Raw genomic sequence first — 19,003 nt, 5'->3', positions numbered from 1 at the left:
CTGAGAGGCTGGGGAGCAGTCACACAGGGAAGAAATTTCCAGGGCTTGTGGTCAAGCATGGAAACGTAATTTCACATAAATATCCTGGAACTAAGGGCCATTTACAATGCCCTAAGTCAAGCAAGGCCTCTGCTTCAGGGTCAGCCGGTGTTGATCCAGTCGGACAACATCACGGCAGTCGCCCACGTAAACAGACAGGGCGGCACAAGAAGCAGGAGGGCAATGACAGAAGTTGCAAGGATTCTTCGCTGGGCGGAAAATCATGTGATAGCACTGTCAGCAGTGTTCATTCCGGGAGTGGACAACTGGGAAGCAGACTTCCTCAGCAGACACGACCTCCACCCGGGGGAGTGGGGACTTCACCCAGAAGTCTTCCACATGATTGTGAACCGTTGGGAAAAACCACAGGTGGACATGATGGCGTCCCGCCTCAACAAAAAACTAGACAGATATTGCGCCAGGTCAAGGGACCCTCAGGCAATAGCTGTGGACGCTCTGGTAACACCGTGGGTGTACCAGTCAGTGTGTGTGTTCCCTCCTCTGCCTCTCATACCCAAGGTACTGAGAATCATAAGAAGGAGAGGAGTAAGGACTATACTCGTGGCTCCGGATTGGCCAAGAAGGACTTGGTACCCGGAACTTCAAGAGATGCTCACGGAGGACCCGTGGCCTCTACCTCTAAGAAAGGACCTGCTCCAGCAGGGACCCTGTCTGTTCCAAGACTTACCGCGGCTGCGTTTGACGGCATGGCGGTTGAACGCCGGATCCTGAAGGAAAAAGGCATTCCGGATGAAGTCATCCCTACCCTGATCAAAGCCAGGAAGGATGTAACTGTGCAACATTATCACCGTATTTGGCGTAAATATGTTGCGTGGTGTGAGGCCAGGAAGGCCCCTACAGAGGAATTTCAACTGGGTCGTTTCCTGCATTTCCTGCAAACAGGACTGTCTATGGGCCTAAAATTAGGGTCCATTAAGGTTCAAATTTCGGCCCTGTCGATTTTCTTCCAGAAAGAACTAGCTTCAGTTCCTGAAGTTCAGACGTTTGTCAAGGGGGTACTGCATATACAGCCTCCTTTTGTGCCTCCAGTGGCACCTTGGGATCTCAATGTAGTTTTGGGGTTCCTAAAATCACATTGGTTTGAACCACTCACCACTGTGGACTTAAAATATCTCACATGGAAAGTGGTAATGCTGTTAGCCCTGGCTTCAGCCAGGCGTGTCTCAGAATTGGCGGCTTTATCCTATAAAAGCCCTTACCTAATTTTTCATACGGACAGGGCAGAATTGAGGACTCGTCCTCAATTTCTCCCTAAGGTGGTTTCAGCGTTTCACTTAAACCAGCCTATTGTGGTACCTGCGGCTACTAGGGACTTGGAGGATTCCAAGTTGCTGGACGTAGTCAGGGCCCTGAAAATATATGTTTCCAGGACGGCTGGAGTCAGAAAATCTGACTCGCTGTTTATCCTGTATGCACCCAACAAGCTGAGTGCTCCTGCTTCTAAGCAGAATATTGCTCTTTGGATTCGTAGTACAATTCAGCTTGCACATTCTGTGGCAGGCCTGCCACAGCCAAAATCTGTAAAAGCCCATTCCACAAGGAAAGTGGGCTCATCTTGGGCGGCTGCCCGAGGGGTCTCGGCTTTACAACTTTGCCGAGCAGCTACTTGGTCAGGGGCAAACACGTTTGCTAAATTCTACAAATTTGATACCCTGGCTGAGGAGGACCTGGAGTTCTCTCATTCGGTGCTGCAGAGTCATCCGCACTCTCCCGCCCGTTTGGGAGCTTTGGTATAATCCCCATGGTCCTTTCGGAGTTCCCAGCATCCACTAGGACGTCAGAGAAAATAAGAATTTACTTACCGATAATTCTATTTCTCATAGTCCGTAGTGGATGCTGGGCGCCCATCCCAAGTGCGGATTGTCTGCAATACTTGTACATAGTTATTGTTACAAAAATCGGGTTATTATTGTTGTGAGCCATATTTTCAGAGGCTCCTCTGTTATCATGCTGTTAACTGGGTTCAGATCACAAGTTGTACGGTGTGATTGGTGTGGCTGGTATGAGTCTTACCCGGGATTCAAAATCCTTCCTTATTGTGTACGCTCGTCCGGGCACAGTATCGTAACTGAGGCTTGGAGGAGGGTCATAGGGGGAGGAGCCAGTGCACACCAGGTAGTCCTAAAGCTTTTTCTTTTGTGCCCAGTCTCCTGCGGAGCCGCTATTCCCTATGGTCCTTTCGGAGTTCCCAGCATCCACTACGGACTATGAGAAATAGAATTATCGGTAAGTAAATTCTTATTTTTTGCAACTGGAGAGTAGCAGTCAGTAGTCTATAACTGTCATTTTCAACGGCTGCAGTCACCTTCTGAGAATGATGGCAGGGACATTGATCAATACGATTAATTATGTTTATCTTGTTCACAGGCATCTATTCTTGGCACATTTTGTGTGGTGGCTGCAGCTTCCAAAGAGAACGTACTGTATGCAGTTGTACATAAACCTTTTATTCATCACTGTGAATAGGTGTCAGCACCACAGAAACCATTATTCCACATCTTTTACTGATTAAATATAAACTATAGACAGCTGGTGTAGAGAGACAGCTTTTTATGAGACTTTTAATACTGGGTTTTGTGAGGCAATCCTATAGGTTTGTGAATACATTCTGAAAGAAAGAAAAACTTTCCATTTTGAACTTTTTCATTACAACAATTTAGTAAGTCCTGGCATTCTTACTGACTGTTTTCAGGCAGCCACTTTTGGCATATTCCATTCCAGGGGACCTGTTACAGCAACAAAACAAGTAATTTCACTGGTAGTCATATAACTTTATTACAAAAACTGGGTATATTATTTTTTTTCTAACGTGCATCACTGTAACAGCATGGTGGCAAAGTAGTTAGCATTGCTGCCCCAGTGTTGGAGTCATGGGTTCGATTCCACCCTGTGTGAAGTTTGTATGGTCTAACCATATTTGCATGGTGTTCTAGTTTCCGCTCACACTGCAAAAACTTACTGATGGAATAACTGGCTGACAAAACAGACCCACGGAGGAAATGTAATAGGGTCCGAGTTTACCGAGATCTGGGATTTTGGACAAGATTGCCTGTGTTTTTAAAATGGCAATCATTTACAAGGTTGGTTTTCGCGCATCGCTGTCGCCGGCACCCCTACACGCGGAGCGTTGTTCAGCTTACTAAGCAATCTAGTCAGGTTGCTTAGAAATTAGCTGAACATCGCTCCGTGTGTACCCCCCTTTAGGTCCCTTTCCATCTCAGCTTCATTAAACCAATTACCTCCTGTCATTTTAAAAACACTGATGTAACAAGTTAAGCAGAAACTGTATGGCTAGTACTCTACCTCTCCCAATGTTATCTCTTTCCAAACTTTGATAAATAGCCTCCTTAATGTCCTGCTCTGGATTGATAATGTGTTGGGAACACAGCTGCAAACAAATGGAATACATACAGGTGGCCATCAGTCGGGATGTCGGCAGTCAGAAGACCAACAGCAGCATCCTGATGCTCAGAATCCCGACAGGGGTGTAATAAGTATACTAACCATCTCCGTGTACACCCTAACCCCCCCCTTCCCCTGTTGTCTAACCCTAACACCCCTTCCTTAGTGCCTAGCCCTTCTTCCCTGCAATGTAAGGGGCCCTACACACTGGCAGATCCGCCGCCGAGCTGCCCGATGGCGGATACGGCCGATGGGCGATCCGGCGGTGGGGGGCAGTGAAGTTTCTTCACTCCCCACATCATCCGGCTCCATAGCAGTGCAGGCAAATATGGACGAGATTGTCCATATTGGCCTGCATGCACAAGCAACGGGGCACCAGTGATGAACAAGCGCGGGGCAGTGCATCGTTCATCGCTGGTGCCGCCACACTTAAAGATAGAACGAGATTCCGTTCATTAATGAACAAGATCGTTCATATCTTTCAGTATTATCGCCCAGTGTGTAGGGCCCATAACCGTAACCCCCCCCCCAAGCAGCCTAAACCTAATCCACCCCCTAGTGCCTAAACCTAATCCTCACCCCCGCTACTTAACCCACCCTGACATACTAACGATCGGGATGCCGGCAGTAGGTATTCCAGCATCGGCACTGAGAGAGATGTCAGTTTGCAGATGCCGCTGGTCAGGATTCCGGTGCCAGGATTTAGACTGCCGGCATCCCAGCCACCATTATGCTAACCGCATCCCAAACAAACACTAGTGTAGATACATCCTTTAATACTGACACACCCACTGGGAACAGAATCTAGGGGGCCATGAAATTAGACTGTTGTGACAACTTCATATTACATATACTGTCAGTATGTTGCTATTTACAGTACACTAACTGCACAGATTCACATGTTTGTACATGCATAATGGCAGAGGATATTCAATGACAAAAATCTAAGAAATCTGCATGACTTCCTCAGGAAGTCTGCAGGAGAGGTCACAGTTCCACTTGGACGAAACGCGTTGGACACTGGTTGTATGCTTTTTCTGAGATAAGCTGTCTTTTACTTTCTCTAATGTTAGGGCATTTACTTGTTTTATGGGGCTCTGAAATTGTAAACTGGTTCACACTGTGTATGTTTTTATATTTATATTTTATGTACTCTGGAATAAATTCTTGAGAAAATCCCATTGGTGTCAACGAACTTGTGATGATCATCCAAAAGGGCATGATATAAGCTGTAATTTTATCAAGTACATGGTACATGGTTCACTTATAGCCCTTTTCTCACACACGTGGTGTTTTTATTGCTCTTATTGCACTAGGAGGCACCCTTGTCCTTATTGTGTTTCAGATTTAAGGAGTTGGTGTACTTGATGACAAGGAGCTTACCAGTGGATTCCTACTAGGCACTTTATACGGATCATTAGATCTTCTTGAATGGACTGAATTATACAGTATATGCATTGATTGATTTTTCACTTGAAATATTGGATTATTCGTACTAAGTGTTATACACTGGCTTAATGCCAAAATTAGTTATATTTGCTTCTGATATTATGAATTGACTCCTCATCAATAGGTAAAAAGAAATTGAAAGGTGCAGACTATTTCTCCAGATATGCTGCATGTTTAAATGGCTATGATTATGTAAAAATAAATTAGAATCCCTCTGCAGATTATCTCTACTGATTGTACTGGAGTATTAGCTAATTGGGCAATAAAGAATTATGGCATTGCCACAGGCATAAGACATCTGCTTTTGTAATAGATTGCCTATGCATATGATGTGTTATTGATAAATTGGAATGTTTGCTATCTCCTGACTATAGACTATAGAGTGAGGGCATAACTCTTTGCTATATCTTAGGTTGGCATGTTAACCCGTTTGTTTGTTTTAATTGATCTATTGTAGAGATGAACGGGTTCGGTTCTCAGAGATCCGAACCCCCCCGAACTTCACCTATTTTACATGGTTCCGAGGCAGCCTCGGATCATCCCGCCTTGCTCGGTTAACCCGAACTCGCCCAAACGTCATCATCCCGCTGTCGGATTCTCGCGAGAATCGTATTCTATATAAAGAGCCGCGCGTCGCCGCCATTTTCACTCGTGCATTGGAGATTGAACGGAGAGGACGTGGCTGCGTTCTCTCCCTGAAAAGCTCCGTAATCTGTGCTCAGTGTGCTGCAAATATCTGTGCTCAGTGTGCTAAAAATATCTATGTTCTCTGCCTGAAAACGCTCCATATCTGTGCTCAGTGTGCTGCAAATATCTGTGCTCAGTGTGCTTTATTGTGGGGACTGGGGACCACCAGTATAATAGTAGTACAGTACAGTAGGCCATTGATGTATCTTGCAGCTCTGTGTCACTGCAAGTATCCATTCCATATCTGTGCTGCATTTTTGTGAGCAGTATATATAGTATTACAGTGCAGCATTTTGGTGACCAACAGTATATAGTTGTACAGTAGGCCATTGCTGTATCTTGCAGCTCTGTGTCACTGCAAGTATCCATTCCATATCTGTTCTGCATTTTTGTGAGCAGTATATATAGTATTACAGTGCAGCATTTTGGTGACCAACAGTATATAGTTGTAAAGTAGGCCATTGCTGTATCTTGCAGCTCTGTGTCACTGCAAGTATCCATTCCATATCTGTGCTGCATTTTTGTGAGCAGTATATATAGTATTACAGTGCAGCATTTTGGCGACCAACAGTATACATATTTAGTACAGTAGGCCATTGCTATTGATATATTACTGGAATATAATTCCACACATTGAAAAATGGAGAACAATGTGGAGGGTAAAATAGGGAAAGATCAAGATCCACTTCCACCTCGTGCTGAAGCTGCTGCAACTAGTCATGGCCGAGACGATGAAATGCCATCAACGTCGTCTGCCAAGGCCGATGCCCAATGTCATAGTAGAGAGCATGCAAAATCCAAAAAACTAAAGTTCAGTAAAATTACCCAAAAATCTAAATTAAAAGCGTCTGAGGAGAAGCGTAAACTTGCCAATATGCCATTTACGACACGGAGTAGCAAGGAACGGCTGAGGCCCTGGCCTATGTTCATGGCTAGTGGTTCAGCTTCATATGAGGAAAATGAAAAGACCTAAGCTGGCAAAAGCACAGCAAAGAACTGTGCGTTCTTCTAAATCACAAATCCCCCAGGAGAGTCTAATTGTGTCGGTTGTGATGCCTGACCTTCCCAACACTGGACGGGAAGAGGTGGCGCCTTCCACCATTTGCACGCCCCCTGCAAGTGCTGGAATGAGCACCCACAGTCCAGTTCCTGATAGTCAAATTGAAGATGTCACTGTTGAAGTACACCAGGATGAGGATATTGGTGTTGCTGGCGCTGAGGAGGAAATTGACAAGGAGGATTCTGATGGTGAGGTGGTTTGTTTAAGTCAGGCACCCGGGGAGACACCTGTTGTCCGTGGGATGAATATGGCCATTGACATGCCTGGTCAAATTACAAAAAAAAAATCACCTCTTCGGTGTGGAATTATTTTAACAAAAATGCAGACAACAGGTGTCAAGCGGTGTGTTGCCTTTGTCAAGCTGTAATAAGTAGGGGTAAGGACGTTAACCACCTGGGCACATCCTCCCTTATACGTCACCTGGAGCGCATTCATCAGAAGTCATTGACAAGTTCAAAAACTTTGGGTGACAACGGAAGCAGTCCACTGACAACTAAATCCCTTCCTCTTGTACCCAAGCTCCTGCAAACCACACCACCAACTCCCTCAGTGTCAATTTCCTCCTTAGACAGGAACGCCAATAGTCCTGCAGGCCATGTCACTGGCAAGTCTGATGAGTCCTCTCCTAACTGGGACTCCTCCGATGGATCCTTGAGTGTAATGCCTACTGCTGCTGGCGCTGCTGTTGTTGCTGCTGGGAGTCGATCGTCATCCCAGAGGGGAAGTCGGAAGACCACTTGTACTACTTCCAGTAAACAATTGACTGTCCAACAGTCCTTTGCGAGGAAGATGAAATATCACAGCAGTCATCCTGCTGCAAATCAGAAAACTCAGGTCTTGGCAGCTGTGTTGGTGTTAAACGTGTGTCCGGTATCCACCGTTAATTCACAGGGAATTAGAGAATTGCTTGAGGTACTGTGTCCCCGGTACCAAATACCATCTAGGTTATATTTCCCTAGGCAGGCGATACCGAGAATGTACACAGACGTCAGAAAAAGAGTCACCAATGTCCTAAAAAATGCAGTTGTACCCAATGTCCACTTAACCACGTACATGTGGACAAGTGGAGCAGGGCCGACTCAGGACTATATGACTGTGACAGCCCACTGGCTAGATTTATTGCCTCCCGCAGCAAGAGCAGCAGCGGTGGCACCAGTAGCAGCATCTCGCAAACGTCAACTCGTTCCTAGGCAGGCTACGCTTTGTATCACCGCCTTCCATAAGAGGCACACAGCTGACAACCTCTTACGGAAACTGAGGAACATCCTCGCAGAATGGCTTACCCCAATTGGACTCTCCTGGGGATTTGTGACATCAGACAACGCCACCAATATTGTGCGTGCATTACATGTGGGCAAATTCCAGCAAGTCCCATGTTTTGCACATACATTGAATTTAGTGGTGCAGAATTTTTTTGAAAAACGACAGGGGCGTGCAAGAGATGCTGTCGGTGACCCGAAGAATTGCGGGCCACTCTCGGCATTAAGCCACCGCGTGCCAAAGACTGGAGCACCAGCAAACACTCCTGAACCTGCCCCGCCATCATCTGAAGCAAGAGGTGGTAATGAGGTGGAATTCAACCCTCTATATGCTTCAGAGAATGGAGGAGCAGCAAAAGGCCATTCAAGCTTATACATCTGCCTACGATATAGGCAAAGGAGGGGGAATGCACCTGACTCGTGCAGTGGAGAATGATTTCAACGTTGTGCAAGGTTCTGCAACCCTTTGAACTTGCCACACGTGAAGTCAGTTCAGACACTGCCAGCCTGAGTCAGGTCATTCCCCTCATCAGGCTTTTGCAGCAGCAGCTGGAGAGATTGAAGGAGGAGCTAAAATGGAGCGATTCCGCTAGGCATGTGGGACTTGTGAATGGAGCCCTTAATTCGCTTAACCAGGATTCACGGGTGGTCAATCTGTTGAAATCAGAGCACTACATTTTGGCCACCGTGCTCGATCCTAGGTTTAAAGCCTACGTTGTATCTCTCTTTCCGGCAGACACAAGTCTGCACATGTTAAAAGACCTGCTGGTGAGACACTTGTCAAGTCAAGCGGAACGTGACCTGTCAACAGCTCCTCCTTCACATTCTCCCACAACTGGGGCTGCAAGGAAAAGGCTAAGAATTCCGAGCCCACCCGCTGGCGGTGATGCAGGGCAGTCTGGAGTGAGTGCTGACATCTAGTCCGGACTGAAGGAGCTGCCAATGATTACTGACATGTCGTCTACTGTCACTGCATATGATTCTGTCACCATTGAAAGAATGGTGGAGGATTATATGAGTAACCGCATCCAAGTAGGCACGTCAGACAGTCCGTACGTATACTGGCAGGAAAAAGAGGCAATTTGGAGGCCCTTGCACAAACTGGCTTTATTTTACCTAAGTTGCCCCCCCTTCAGTGTGTACTCCGAAAGAGTGTTTAGTGCAGCCGGTCACCTTGTCAGCAATCGGCGTACGAGGTTACTTCCAGAAAATGTGAGAAGATGATGTTCATCAAAATGAATTATAATCAATTCCTCCGTGGAGACATTCACCAGCAATTGCTTCCAGAAAGTACACAGGGACCTGAGATGGTGGATTCCAGTGGGGACGAATTAATAATACTCTGTGAGGAGGGGGATGTACATAGTGAAAGGGGTGATGAATCGGTCGATGAGGTGGAGGTGGACATCTTGCCTCTGTAGAGCCAGTTTGTGCAAGGAGAGATTGATTGCTTCTTTTTTGGTGGGGGCCCAAACCAACCAGTCATTTCAGCCACATGCATGTGGCAGACCCTGTGGCTGAAATGATGGGTTTGTTAAAGTGTGCATGTCCTGTTTATACAACATACGGGTGGGTGGGAGGGCCCAAGGACAATTCCATCTTGCACCTCTTTTTTTTTTTATCTCTGCATCATGTGATGTTTGGGGCTAATTTTTTTTAAGTGCCATCCTGTCTGACACTGCAGTGCCACTCCTAGATGGGCCAGGTGTTTGTGCCGCCCACTTGGGTCGCTTAGCTTAGTCATCCAGCGACCTCGGTGCAAATTTTAGGACTAAAAATAATATTGTGAGATGTGAGGTGTTCAGAATAGACTGGAAATGAGTGGAAATTATGGTTATTGAGGTTAATAATACTATGGGATCAAAATTACCCCCAAATTCTATGATTTAAGCTGTTTTTGAGGGGTTTTTGAAAAAAACACCCAAATCCTAAACACACCTGAATCCGACAAAAAAATTTAAGGGAGGTTTTGCCAAAACGCGTCTTAATCCAAAACACGGCTGCGGAACCAAAACCAAATCACAAAACCCGAAAAATTTCCGGTGCACATCTCTAATTTATTGCTAGCCATTGCTGGGGGAAGGTACATTGAAGTTTGGATGTAATCATTGTATTCACATGTTTGGTCTCATTATTTAAAGAGCTTTATAGAGGCTTGGCTGATAGAGGCTTGTGTCCATCAAGTCTAAGGATAGCTAAAATGTTAAGGAAAACAGAAGGAGAACATTCTACCCAAAATCTTAAATAGTAAAGTACTGCTTTCAAACAACTAATGTGAGTCCACTTACTCAGTACATCAAACTACTCCAGTCTGAGTAACCTAGACACTTATCATTTAAATCTGTTAGGAATGCTGCAAGACCTTTCCACTTCATCTGCAACTACTCATATTTATGCTTTTATTTTACCAAAAATATCTGAATTCTCAGTTGTACCAATGACATTTTGCCTTTACATATTTTTGGAAGTCCTGTCTGAATTACCATTGCTTTTTACCTACTCTTACAACCTCTCAATACTAACAGTCTTCTTTAAAACTCCATTTATGTAACCTTATAATCTTTGATTTTATTTTGCTTGAGACTATATTATTGTTGTTTAACATACACATTTACCAACAACATACTTTTACCTGCACTCCTGTAATTCTACTGTTCTGTCTCTATCATACAGTCTCCACTCCTATTTCCAATTTTGGATCACTCATTTACTTCATCCAATCTATGCCCAGGTTTTCGTCAACCCTTCCCATCACTCTTTGTGTACCTAATCCTTTATTTTGTCCCCACCTCTCATCTCTACCCCCCCCCCCCCCCCCCAGTCTCCTACATATCCTACTCTCTCCCCTCCTGTGTTGCATCTCTCCCACAACCTCACATCCCCATCCTGTGCCCTCTGGAATGCCAGATCTGTTTGCAACAAACTGGTCCCCTCTCTTTTTATCTGCAACTCCCTGCATCTTCTCCTAGCCATTACTGAAACCTGGATTATACCCTCTGACACCACTTCTCCTCCTGCCTCACATTTTCACACACAACCCTAATCTGAGGGTCACCAAGGCGGTGGTGTTGGGGTCCTTTTACCCTCTAGCTACTCCTTCCAACTCATACCTCCAGAGCCATCCCTTACATTCTCTATATTTGATGTCCATGTGTATGCTATATGCCTCTTCCAACCTGTTTATCTTCGAGTATCTGTCATTTCCCATCCCTCTGGCTTTCCCTCTAAATTCCTCAACAACTTCTCTTTGAGGCTTCCTCTCTTCTGACATTCCCTCCACTATCTTAGGCGATTTCAACAACCCAATCGATATCCCCAAACTCCCCTGCCTCTAATCTCCTTAACCTCAAATCTTTACTTGGTCTCTCGCAGGGGACCTCCTAGTCCTCCCATGTGAATGGGAGCTCACTTGAGCTGCTCTGCACTCACAATTGTGATATTTCTGATTTCTCCAACTCCCTATTTCCCCTCTCTGACCACCACCTGCTCTCTTTTAACTTATTCTCCATCTCTACCTCCTAAGGCTACTATCACTAAGTGTAACATTGAGGCTACTGATACCACTTCCCTATCCTCCCTGTTCCACTCATTTCTCTCTCCTATTCTCTCCCTCTCATGTGCTGAACATGCCACTTCCCTATACAATGCATACTGTACTTTACTTTTGCTCTTGACAACGGTGTCCACAGACCACTGTTCACTCTTGCAGATCAACACCTCAACCCTGGCACACCAAATGCACCAGATATCTGCAAAAATGCTCACGTACTACCAACCGACAGTGGAGGAAATCACGCTCTAAGGCAGAGTCTTTCATTTCAGATTTACAGATGTGTCCTCTAACATCTTTGCTCCGTGTGCTACAAGTCGCGTTACACATAAAGCGTGAGTGCCATGTGACTCGGTAGAGCTGCGCATCTTTTTTGCGCTTTTTCTGCAAAAACTAATGTAATATGATGCACAAGCTGCTTCTGCTGATTAAAATGCTATTCAGCATGCCTATATTCTGTGTGTGACTGCAACTGTATTTGCATACAAAATGCTGTGCTACAGTGTTTTCATGGAAACCACTGTAACGTGGCATTTCGGATGCAGATAGAGCCACAATGACTTTGCGTCTGAGATGTTTTTTCTTGGAAAAAAAATGCAAACAAAGACGCTTGGCACTACCGAGTTCCGCCACGGCGACTTCAAGGGTTGTTTAGCGTGACTGCAGCAAGGATCTAAGAGGACACATCTGTATGCCCTCTTCCTTCAGTGCTGTCCTTTCCCTTGCTAAACAGTTGTACTTCAAAAACCTCATCTTCTTCCAGTCTTCAAACCTTTGCCACTGTTAACTCCCTCTTCTGCCTACCCACACCTCATCTCCCCTCCTTACTCTAAGCTCTTGACTTTGTAACTTCACATCCAAAATAAATCCATACTTTAGGACATCACATCCCACCTGACCATCAGCAACCAGCAACCAGCCACCTCCTTTCCCTTACCACCCCTCCCCATCCCTCTTACCAACTCTGACATCTTTCTCCCAAGTATCTGGTGAGGAAGTCATGGCCCTCATCTATTCCCCACCCCTCTACCTCTCCACTTGACCCTATCCCCCCTCACCTTCTTTGCTACCTCTCCCCTTCTGCCTGTTCCCATCTTGCCCACCTCCTCAATCTCTCCCTCTTATTGGGTACTGTCCCCTCTGTCTTCAAGCATGGACTCATCTCCCGGATTCTTAAAAACCTACCCTTGATCCACACACTCTCTCCAACTACCGACCCATCTCTCTCCTCCCTTTTGCCTCCAAACTCCTTGAGCGAATTGTATACAATTGCCTTACTGATTTTCTTCCTTCCACTCCACTGAAACTGAAAAGAATTAAATGGTCTGTTGGTGCTGTGTAGGCAGGTAAATTAATAATCTTGTAAATCAGCAGCCACCTGGTGAAGAGGTAGCAAGCCTCTTCTGATATGCAAAAACTAAAATAAATATACCAAGTAGGCGCTTGACCAGGTAAATTTAGTAAAATTTATATTACAATTTATTAGACACACTGAAATTGCCCTCATAAGTCTGCAATGACCTATTTTCTGCTAAATCCAAGGGCTACTACTCTGCTTATTCTCCTTGGCCTCTCTGCTGCTTTTGACACTGTGGATCATCCTTTCCTTTTGTAAATCCTTCACTTCCTTGGTCTGCATGATACTGCCCACTGCTGGCTATCCTCCTACAGTACCTCTCTGACTGTTCCTTTTCTGTCTCCTCTTATGACTACACCCCCTCCCCCTCCTCCCTCACTTCCACTAATTGTAGGTGTCACCAAGTGTTCTGTTCTTGGTCCTCTCCTTTTCTTTCTCTATACGTCCTCTTTAGGTGAGCTCATTAGCTTTTTTTGACTTACAATATCATCTCTATGCTGACGATACTCAAATCTACCTTTTCTCCCTTGACCTCTCCCTTGCTCTCCTCACTCGTATCACCAACTGTCTCTCTGCTATCTCTTCTTGGATGTCTCAGCGCTTTCTTAAACTTAACATGTCGAAGACTGAGCTGATCATCTTCCCACACCACCTCACCTCCCACAATTGAATTCTTTATTGAAGGCATAACTATCTCCCCTGGCCCTCAAGTGTGCTGTCTTGGAGTAACCTTGACTCCTACCTCTCCTTCAAGCCACACATTCAGAGCCTCACACAAACCTGCCATTGTCATCTCAAAAATATTTCCAGGATCAGACCCATTCTCACCCAGGATGCTACTAAGACCATTATCCACTCACTGGTCATTTCCAGTCTGGACTACTGTAATCTCTTCCTAACTGGCATTCCTGGCATATACCTCTCTCCACTCCAATCTATCCTCAGTGCTGCAGCCCGGCTCATCTTCCTCACCAAACATACTACATCCACCTCCCCTCTATCACAAGGCCTTCACTGGCTCCCCATTCCCTTCAGAATCCAATTCAAGCTTCTCATAAAGCCCTCACCCGATCCTCTCCCATTTTCATCTCTGACCTTATCTCCCTTTACACTCCTGCCTGTCATCTTCACTCCACTAATGCACACCGCCTCTCCTGCCTGCTGATTACCTTCTCTCACTCCTACCTCCAAGATTTCTCACACGCTGCTCGCTTTCTCTGGAATTCTCTACCTCTCCCCCTCAGACTCTGCACCTCTCTACAAAACTTCAAAACAGGCTCTAAAGACTCACTTCTTTACCAAATCCAGCATATTTTTATTCTAAGCTTTCTGTCCCACGCTCATTGTCTACCCATTTGTCACCCCTTTCTGTCTGCCCCTCCCTGTTATAATGTAAGTTTTCATGAGCCGGGGTATCTTCCCTCATGTGCTATTCCTTCTCTTAAACTATCTTTTACTCCATACTCTTTTCGATGACCCCAATTCCTCGGTTTTCTGCCACCTTTATACAGTACTTATTTAAGTGTTGTCTATTGATGCAGCTATGTTTATATCCTCTGTACTTGTCCTATATTGTCTGAACTGTATGTCACTGTTTTCTTTTTTTGCTTGTTTATGTACTTTGTGCTTGGGCGCTGCGCATCCCTTGTGGTGCTGTATACTATAAATAAAGGAAAATAATAATAAGTGGGATAAGGAAATATATCATTGAGTTGATCACTTCTTATATTAATCTGTTGTTTTCTACAGTATATTTGAATTCCTATTTTTTTTACAAATATGTAAAATTTCAATGACCAATTTAATTATCTTTTTCGTGAAAGTCACTTGTTATTAGAACATACATGCTTTAAACATAGTTTACTTTCAAAATAATACTTTCTGCAGTTCTAGCCTATCTCTGGGAAATGTTTTGTTCAAAATGTATTTGTACCGTAAGTTAAGCTAGTATTCTACAATGTACTTTATTTGCTATGGGGACATAATGTATAGTTGTTTACAATGACATGGATGATACTCTATGTTAGTTTGAATGACAGCTTGTGTGGCATCTCAGTTCTGTGGGCCTGATTCAGTAGTACGCAAGCCCAATGGTTTACATAGTACTCCAATGTTAGAGTACTATGTGCATGTGCAGGATCTGTACTATGCATGTACCGGTCTTCTACTGCGAGAGAGTTCAGCCTGATTGAGGGGTTGGTCTGTTTAGGGGCGGACCATGGGTCGGGATGGCCAGCAGTCCCAAAAAATGGGGTGTGTTCTGGGTGTTCTGAGGTCAGGATCTTGGTATCGGCTATGAAGCTGCAACAGCCAATCTGAGTAACCTCTGGTCATTGCAACAGTGGATCACAGAATCAGGCAGGGGGCATCTACATACACAAGATGCCTCTTGCTGCCAAAGACACAGGTGAGATGATGTGAACTGTGTCTATCTGTTAATCAGGCCCTAGGTAAATAATGACAAACAAAAATGAATCCTAAAATAAAACCTTCTGATAAATACGATACGTCTCCTCTTACAGACCAGGAGGCATACGTAATTAGGTAGGCATGATTTTGCCATGTAAACTATTGCCGCTTTAAAAAACCCTCCAAGATCGGGTAGGCATTCCGCAAACTCGAACCCTATTACATATGCCCCCAGAAGTCAGTTCTGTGAAAAGCAATTAATTAAATATTCCCAAAACTATTCAGTTCAGATTCAGAAATATTCACATCAAAAACATAAGCCATTGCATGAGCACGTATGTGCAAAAGCTGTACATCACACCTGACACAGCACTGATGCTCAGAGTAAGAACAGACGCTTGGCAATGCCAACGCAGTCTGCACAAAGTTTCTTTTATTGCTAAATATAAATTGAACGTTCTTTTTTTCATGTTACCACAAAAAAGGAAACTCACACATCACAATTATGTTGTCTAACACTGTGGAGGTGATTGGTGTTATTAGCATGTATTCTTGTGATCACTGAAGCAAGGTTATAATCCCATTGTTTTGGAAGTGTTGCTGAATGAGGTATCATCTTTTCTGTTTTAAGTATTTTTTTTTTAGATATTAACTGAACAACACAAATAATTAGCTAACACCTCAAATCAAACAGGAAGCCACTGGCACATCTATAAGGAATGGCGGGGATATACTGGCTGACGGTATGCCAGCTGTCAGTATACCGACAGCGGCATCCCATCTGCTAGTATACCAGCAGCGAGTCCCCATGCAGGCTCGCTGTAATCGCCATGGGTTCTATTTCCACTCGGCTGGTGGCGTGGACCCTCCAGCCGAGTGGAAATTACATCTGGGTGTCGGCATTCAGACCGCCAGTAATATGACGGCTGTCGAGATCCCAGCGTCGAGTTCCTGAACGCCGGAATCCCTACAGCTGGCATTATACCTGCATCCCATCTATAATGGATACAGGATGTGTGGTGCACACAGGCCCCTGAGTCCCCGGGGGCCCATGCATCCTACACCCATATAATTATACTTACCACACCGTTGGCACGGCACTGGCGCCATGTTTATGTTTTTTACAAAGCCAGAGTCTACTGCAAAATATGAGTGGATTTCTGTCACTATTATACAGTAATTGCACACATTGTATATAGCAGTATGTAAATGAGAACGAGGAGACAGTTTCAGCAGGTGATGTTTCTAAATGATGGCTTATTAATGTTGAACTGGGATGTGAATACTGCAAACCAGACACACACATGCAGCAATAAAGGATAAACTGTAAGAATAGTGTTGTTACCTCATGGCTGGCATACTCATAGAGTGGCGGATAGAATAGCTGCATGTGAGAGCAGATTGGGAAGAAAACAACAAAATGATACATTGCATATTACGTTTCTGAATACATCAAGTCTAACGCTACAGCAGTGTCAATCTACATTATGCGATCAGCAAGCGGACAGATGAGTCCAATTAAATTGTTCAAAACTGTATTTAAAGTGTATTGCTTTTGGTTGTGAGTGTGACTGATCAGGTGACATTAATATGATGTACAGCATAGTGCTCAGTTACAGCACCATCCAGGGCAAGAAAGTACTTCTTTCTCCAGTCATTATCCTAATTACTATTGTGTACAAACACCCCCTTGGTCCTGCCCACTTTTGTAGTGAAGTGGATGTGTGAGCCACTTTGGCGCATTTTGCTGCATATCATATCATAGCACCAGAGCCGGCCCCAGGCATAGGCAAACTAGGCAAGTGCCTAGGGCATTTGGTATGCCTAGGGGCATCAGCAGCTTCTGCTGATTAAAATGATATGCAGCATGCCTATATTCTGTGTGTAGCATTTCATATGCAGATACAGCCACAGTCTCACACAGTATATAGACATGCTGCATATAATTTTAATAAGCAGAAGCTGCTTGTGCATCCTAGCCACATAGTAATGCAAATAAGATGCATTTTCATCAAGAAAAGTCACCCGACGTTAGCATTGAGACAAGATTTAGGAGGACACATCTGTATCCAAGCAGAGGTCACACTGTTAGCAGCTGTGTGAGTGCTGTGTGTGAGTGGGTTGGTTGTGCAGTAGTGTTCGGCATATGTGTAAGCGGCATTTTGTGTCATCTGTAGAAATGCATTAATAATGTGCAGCAAATGTGTAAGGGGCACTATGTGTGTCATTATGTGTATAAGGGCACTAATAATGTGCGGCATATGTGTAAGTAACATTATGTGTATCATTATGTGTATAAGGGCATTAATAATGTGCGGCATATGTGTAAGGGGCATTATGTGTGTCATGTGTATAAGGGCATTAATAATGTGCTGCATATGTGTAAAGGACATTATGTGTATAAGGGCATTAATAAAGGTTGTTATAATGTGTAAGGTGCATTATATTTATAAGGACATTAATAATGTGTGTCATATGTGTAAGGGGCATAACTGTGTGGTATTACGTGTATAAATGCATTACTAATGTGTGGCATTATGTGTATAAGGTGCTCTACTGTGTGGCGTAATGTATAAAAAGGGCATTACTGTGTGGTCTAATGTGAATAAAGAGCAATTCAGTGTGGTGTAATGTGAATAAGGGGCACTACTGTGTAATGTATATAAGGTATAGTGGTACTACTGTGTGATATAATGTGAATTAGGGACACTATCACATGATAAAATGTGAATAAAGTTGTACTGTGTGGCGTAATTTGAATTAGGGGTACTATTGTGTGGCCATGCCCCTTGCCAGCAAAAACACACCACTTTTTGGGCTGTGTGCTGACTGTTCTTATTTAAAATCTAGGGGGTAGGAAACTCAAAATAAGGACTGCTATGGGTGAGGGGTGATGATGCTGGGAAAGGGGCGCACTGTCAGAGGCGGAAATAGCGGTGGTGCTAAGGGGCACCAGCCAAAATCACCACTGTGTAATGCTGCAAATGGGGTAAATACTCAATGGAGAACGTGGTCGTAATGATGCAAATTGTGGCATCAAACCCCACCCGCCACCCCCAGCAATAGCACCCTGGATCTCTTTTCCAGAATCTCCCAGACGGGGCATGCAAAAAGTAGGCAAGTACAAATACACGGTGATAACCAGTGGTAGGGCTGCAGTGTAGTCCAAAATTCAAATAGGGGAGAAACCCCAACTGCCAAGGAGTCCCAGCTGGCAATATTTGGGATGGCAGTTGGTGTGGCTCCCCTACCTGAATTTTGGACTGCGCTGCAGCCCCAGCTCTGAAGCCGCCACTGGTGATAATCACAGATGCATTTCTTCAGCTATGAATGATAATCGATGGGGAGTCTGAGTTAAGGTCCATACACACTTAATGCTAAAATGAGCGACGTCGCTCATTTTCCCACTTCTTGAGCGATGTCGCTCATTTTATCGTCATGAGTGTATGCCACCAGCGACAACCGATGCGCGGCCCCGCGGGTCGGCAACGATCGTCGCTGTCGGTAGGGCATGCATGAAGAATGTGGACTGTCGTCCACGACCTTCATGCAGGGCTGGCGGGGGTGTGACGTCACTGAGCGATATGAGCGGTCATATCGCTCAGGGTGTACAGGCGGCCGCCGGCCCGGGAGGGGGAAACATTAGACGATGTCGCTCACAGAGCGACATCGTCTAATGTGTATGGACCTTAACTCTCACACGGGTGTTTTCCAGCTCTGCACTGCTAGTGTTTAGAAGCCCTGTGTGACATTAGCTTGAGTTTGCAGAT

The 19,003-nt window shown here is 44.8% G+C and overlaps 1 protein-coding gene across 2 annotated transcripts in view; it reads right to left on the bottom strand.

Moving 5' to 3' along the window:
- Positions 1-19,003, bottom strand: part of TPD52L1 (TPD52 like 1) — a 244,437-nt gene that overhangs the window by 40,005 nt on the left and 185,429 nt on the right. Inside the window, exon 6 of one of the 2 annotated variants that reach the window (XM_063917269.1) lies at positions 16,579-16,617. The exons of the other annotated variant lie outside the window; for it this stretch is intronic. Within the exon in view, the coding sequence (XP_063773339.1) occupies positions 16,579-16,617 (39 nt within the window). The remainder of the gene's footprint in view (positions 1-16,578; positions 16,618-19,003) is intronic. 2 annotated transcript variants of the gene reach the window in all.

Source organism: Pseudophryne corroboree, chromosome 4 (assembly GCF_028390025.1).
Source record: "Pseudophryne corroboree isolate aPseCor3 chromosome 4, aPseCor3.hap2, whole genome shotgun sequence".
NCBI classification, from domain to species: Eukaryota; Metazoa; Chordata; class Amphibia; order Anura; family Myobatrachidae; genus Pseudophryne; species Pseudophryne corroboree.
Note: the sequence above shows the minus strand (reverse complement) of the source record. Positions and strands in the feature narration are given on the sequence as shown.